General features: G+C 40.9%; 1 protein-coding gene across 1 annotated transcript; it reads left to right on the top strand.

Annotated features, from left to right (window-relative positions):
* Window positions 1-1628: 1628 nt before the first annotated feature.
* Window positions 1629-3086, top strand: LOC148040677 (protein ASPARTIC PROTEASE IN GUARD CELL 2-like). Its single transcript, XM_087664652.1, has one exon. It carries the CDS (start codon window positions 1629-1631, stop codon window positions 3084-3086), a length of 1458 nt encoding a protein of 485 aa, XP_087520778.1.
* The last annotated feature ends 2781 nt before the right edge of the window (window positions 3087-5867 follow it).

Genomic DNA, 5867 nt, shown 5'->3' with positions numbered 1-5867 from the left:
TCTTATAAATAACCAAAAAGCTATAGACAACTTCTAGAATAGCATAACATGTAAAAAAAAAGAAAGTGGCTTTTAGCCATTTTGGGGGGATTTTATGCAAAAAGAAAGATTGGCGAGATCACGTGATACATGTTCGTAGTTTACAAGCAGCAAAGAACATCCGAACTGGAAGAAGAAGAAGGAGTGATTTGGGAGAATTTTGACCAATTGTCTTAGTATTTTACACCCCTTTCGGAGCCAATGGAAGCATCAGATTGGTGATCTGAGCAGTAGCGAGGAAGCTACTATTTTATGCATGTTTTTAGTCTAGAAGAGATTTATCTTCTCAGGATGCAGAAATAAATTGACAGGCTTCACCTCTATGAGTATTCTTCTCTATCTTCTCTTTCTTTAAACCTCTTCTTTTCCACCCTACTGTCTCTTACCCTGTGGTAGACGTTTGACTACAAACACTTTGACAACATGTATGGCACAGCTATCAAATATATCACTCAAGGGGTGTCTATGGATGAATTTGAATGAGCAAGATTGATAGGGAGAGTGTGTGTGTATGCACGCATGAACTCTAGAGTGATCCAAGGTAGAGAGTAAGAGAGAGAGCGTGTGTGTATTCACAAAAAAAAGTATGTGTATGAGAGAGAGAGAGAGAGTGTGTGTGTATGTGTATGTGTGCAAGAGCAAGTGAATTGAGGAAGCTTGTGAGATAGAGAAACAACGTGAGAGAAAGAGAGAATCAGAGAGAGAGAGAGAGAGAGAGAGAGAGAGAGAGAGAGAGAGAGAGAGAGAATGTGTGTGTGTGTATCTATGTTCTGTGAGAAAATGAGGGATAGAGAGTGTGTAAGAGCGAAAGCAAGTAGCTAGGAGCAAAGATCTATGGCAAACAAAAGAGTGTGGGGGTTTTAGAGGAAGATAGGGGACAAGGAAAAAAGCTGAAGCATTGCTTGTGTGACTTTTTGTCTAAATGCATTGCTTATATGATATTCGCCATCCCTTGCATGACATCATCACTTAACATGTTGCTTAAGATCTAGTGATGCTTAAGTGACAAACTTGCCATCATTGTTTAGTGCATGCACTAGAATAAAAGTAAAATGGGAAAATAAGATGGAAATTGGTAGCTTGCATCATGCAATATTGGAAATGCTATAGGCTTTACAAAGACACTTCTTTACTTACCGAACGAATATCTGGAATCTACAAATTTAGTTATAAAAATGACAAATACATGTAAATTAATTCAAAAATCCTTGTAAAAATTTGAGTTAGAGGTTTTTGTATCCGCTACGAAAAATGTTTTTTGTGAACACTGGTTTACACTCTCTTTTAGAGTCTTTAAGGTTGAACATTTGTTTGATAGGTGGTTGTTCAGTTACGTTTCAAGCCAGCGGGACAACAGTTCGTACGGTAACTCCGAAGACCAAAGTCGGCCGATTCACTACATCATATGCTTGACATTATTGTATACTCCAAACTCCACAATCCACAATCCACAATCGGCCGGTTCAAATGTGGGGGCGTATACACCGAACCGATCGACGACTATATAATGTATATTGATCTAGCTCAATGCTTCATGCGTTGGCAAATTGCCCAATAGGCGAGCGAATACTCAGGAATTTGTAAGTACAATGGGTGTCGAGAAATGGCTTAGTGGTATGGTCGTAGCTAGAGTAATACTGTTAGCGTCGTTTTGCATGGCCATGAGCATATTGCACCTACAGCGGGATGATATCTGGGCGGAGGGCAGCTTGGTGAGGCTAGGAGTTTCAAACATCTACGACGAGCACAGCTTGGCACTGATGAGGCCGCGGGCTAACGAGTGCGACGAGGCATGCATATCACGAGAGCGGATGAGGCGGATGTTCGGGCCGAGGCATCGTCAAAGAGCTGGTGGGCAGAATAATTTGAGCGAGCTGACGGTGACCCCTTGGGGGCCTGTCACGACGTTCCTGTACCACCACGGGCACAGCGCGGAGTACTACGTGGCGTTGGGGGTAGGCACGCCGGCGCAGGCTCAGATCATGTACTTGGACACAGGGAGTGAGCTCTCGTGGATCCAATGCAGGCCATGCGTTGCGTGCTACCCGCAGGCCTTGCCAGTCTTCCGAAGGACTGATTCCTCGACCTTCCGCTTCCTCAACGTCGCAGACGACTATTGCCAACGTCTCCAGAATAGCGACTTCGGTACGGGGGCGGACGAGCGCAATTGCTACTACTACCTCGAATACCAGGAGGATAGCACCTCCCAGGGTGCTGCCGTGGTAGATGCCATAACCCTCTGGGACCGAGATAGCGGCATGTCGACCTACGTCACTATTCCGGGCATCAGCTTCGGATGCGGCCATAATAACACTCTAGGTTCCGGCGTCATCGTGCGGTCCTCGGGGACGATTGGCCTGCTCTCCACCGGCAGGGGACTCTCCTTCATAGAGCAGTTCTCCACCATCAGCTCCGACTACGGCAGCGACTTCTCCTACTGTCTTGCAGCTCGCGGCTCCGCGCCTAACTCGGGCTTTCTTCACTTCGGCTCCGGATCATTGCCTTCCGACGTCTACTACCCTACTACCCCTTTCATCGCGGGCACGACGGACCTCTGGTACATCGATGTCGTGGACATCCTTGTCGACGGGAACTACGTCGACTTCCCAGAGGGTTCCCTCGACTACGACCCTGATACTGGCAACGGCGGCACCTTCATCGACTCCGGGACTATCCTCTCCTATGTCACTGGTGCCGCTTACATCCCTTTCCGTGACGCTTGGCGAAATGCACTCCAACCCCTACTCGGTTCACCTGGCTATGGCTATGGCGACTTTGATACCTGCTACGACTACCCCAACGATCTCCCAAATCTCCCACAGCTGGCTTTTCGGCTCCGGGAAGGTACTTTTTTCACTGTCTCGGACAATGGTAAGGTCCTCATTTACACCTCCGACAGTGGCCATCGCCGAATGTGCTGGCCTTACCTGCCTGTTCCAACCGGACTGACATGGGGCTTCCTCATCGGTGCAACCACCCAGACGTCTTCCCAGATGATCTTTGATGTCTACAACAATCAGTTTGGTTGGCTGTACGACAGATGCTAAATGGCGACTTGAGATACTTGTTGACAAGAACCCTGTCAATATTAGTATTCTAGGACTTAGTATATGAAAGGAGGCTTTGTTCCTTACGTGTGTTAGGATATGGAAGGAGGCTTTGTCCCTTAACATCCTGCTTGACAAGTAACTTAACTATTTTAGTACTCTTCTCGGAGTTGTTATAGGAGGCAAGAATATATGAACTGGAATCGGTGGGCCTACTTCACTCACAAGCCGAGACAACTACGTGAATAGATTAATCGTTGGGTTTTGTTGCTTCATGTGTGTTTTTGCGTGAAAGGCAAGAAAACTCTCGTTGCATAATTATGAAAGCTGATATTATATGGCATGCATTGGCTAAAGGCTCTTGAAAAAGGATACTTGATGGGCTAAGGAGAAAACGATCAATCGTGACATGATTAACTTATGCATATTAATGAATAGCAATAATACCCTTTGGTTATATCATAGTGACACTAATTTGGAGGCAGTTTTATTATTTAAGTATGTTGGATTTGGCTTGTACGAGGTCACATTAGGTCATAATCAATCACTATAGTTGTATGTGTGTATGCTTGTTCTACTACCCTTGATGTATGCATGCTTTCTCACGTATATAGTTTCTCAAACTCTTGTCCATGAACTCTATCAATATTCATCGTGCATGTTCTTGAAAGATGTGCATGTTCTAATCTTTCAAGGTTGTGATGTTCATCTAGATGTGTAACTATGTAGTTTGCCACAATAAGGTGCACAACTATTTCTATTGCCAACAAGTGATCGAGTAGAAGGTGCAAATCATAATGTTCCTTATCTCTATATTGTACTATTCTTCTTGGCTATGGACTATTATTTGTGGATGCATTTTGTAGTTTGATAGTACTAATTTATGTAAAGTTTAGCTAATTGTTCAAGAACAAACATCTTATTTTAGAACCACGAGACTTAATAGTGGACTAACAAAAGAAAAATCCCAGGAAAGAACGAAAGCCTCTTATATACATTGTAAATACTCTTGGTTCTGTGTAGAGTCTTGATGGATGTATATGTAAAACAAGTAGTGTTTGTTAAATGCCTGTATATGATGACAAATCATGTGTTAAGATGCAATGCCAAAAGGGCCAAGGTTTTGAGAAATGATGATGATTTTGAATCAACAAAGCGTAGTTAACCTAGACTTTGTAAAATTGGTAAATTTTAACCTATACAAACATCTAATTTCCTAATACGATAGCTTTTAATCCATTTAGAATTTGAGTTTACTCTCAAAAGAAAAAGTTTACCTTATACAAATATCTAAGACTTATATCAGACATGGTTTTTTCTAAATATGCATATATTAAAAGATAATCATATCTAAATATGCCATAGAACTTGAATATTACTATTTGTTACCAAGAGACTAGTATTTTATCCAACTTTAGTGTTATCTATAATATTTTTTTTTTGAAATTTTAGTCTTAGTCATAAGTAAATGTTTTGTAAAATTCCTTATAAGCTCCAACTCTCTAGTTATAGACTAACTTGATTCACAAGAAGATATAAATTGTTTTTTATTCAAAATAGGCCTTCAATATGATTCTCACTCTAATTATTTTTTATGATTATAGTATGCCTTTAATGTTGTTATCTTTTGATTTGATAGACATTGAGACTAATTTTTTTTCTTAAAAGTACTTTGGAAAATTCTTCAACTTCCTTGTTCTGTTGCAAATTCACGCTTTCTAATAAAGACAGAGATCTCCAATCAAGGTAAGATAGGGTTTTTCTAAAATTCATGGTTAAATTTTTACTTAATACTAAACTAGAATAACAATTTTATTTGTTATTTTTGATGCTTTGAGTATGAGACCTACCATTCATAATATTTATGTCTTATCTTTTGACTCTCTTACTCCCATGAAAGATATCTATAACACTAACACTAGTTTTTAATATTATTAGAATCAATTGCTTGTTAATAATTAGACTCCGATTGATTCATTGTCCTATACTAGATACTTGGTTCGGTTGAAGACGTGCAACAACAACGGATGACCGCCCGTGCCCTTAGTGCTTACCCTACACTGCTAGCTCCACATTGAACAGCTAATAGCAATTGAGGACAATTGCTATCCCACCCCGCGGGTGTGATGCCAAGAGGCATATTCCATGGTGGATTCTCTGAGACCACGGTGGATTTCGTGAGTTTTTTATTCCACGATGGATTCCATGAGGTTTTACGATGAATTCTATAAAACTATATTTATTTACCGGGGCTCGTACATAAGGTGGATTCCTTATGCGAGAAGTTGATGGGCATGCCTGTCCTTTTCGAGCATAATGTTAATTTAATGTGCACATGGATGACTCCACGGCGGGTGATTCTGCAAAATATATATTTAAATTAATGGATGTTTATGAGTTTAGAGTGTACTCGTATTAAATTAAGGTTAGGAGAGAGTTCCAAACTATTTATTTATTTTGTAGCTGAAGACTGCTAGGTATTTACTATTGGTTGTTTATTTTATTTATAAATAATTGTGAATGCTTCAGTCCAAGCATTGTTACAACACGCGTAGGGTTGAAGGTCACCACAGGGGTTTGGAAAGAGAAGAATGTGTGGAGATTCAAGAGCTTTTCCTTCAGAGATGGTAGAGATAAGAGAAGGGTTGAAGGTTTCAAGCCAAGTTCTTGAAGATCAGAGACAGCAAGGTAGAGCTAGATTTAGGAAGAGGAGTAGACGGAAGAGAAGGGGCTTGAAGAGATTGAAGATGTAGAAGAATACTCCAAAAAAGAATTAGAAAA

The sequence above is a fragment of the Lygodium microphyllum genome, chromosome 2 (genome assembly GCF_053477565.2).
Source record: "Lygodium microphyllum isolate KBCC chromosome 2, Lygodium_microphyllum_v1.1.10, whole genome shotgun sequence".
Taxonomy (NCBI): domain Eukaryota; kingdom Viridiplantae; phylum Streptophyta; class Polypodiopsida; order Schizaeales; family Lygodiaceae; genus Lygodium; species Lygodium microphyllum.
The sequence above is the reverse complement of the archived record's forward strand: the minus strand, read 5'-3'. Positions and strand labels throughout refer to the sequence as shown.

Bases quoted from the DNA above. Each gene is read 5' to 3' on its own strand.
- LOC148040677 (XM_087664652.1), top strand. From the start codon at position 1,629: ATGGGTGTCGAGAAATGGCTTAGTGGTATGGTCGTAGCTAGAGTAATA.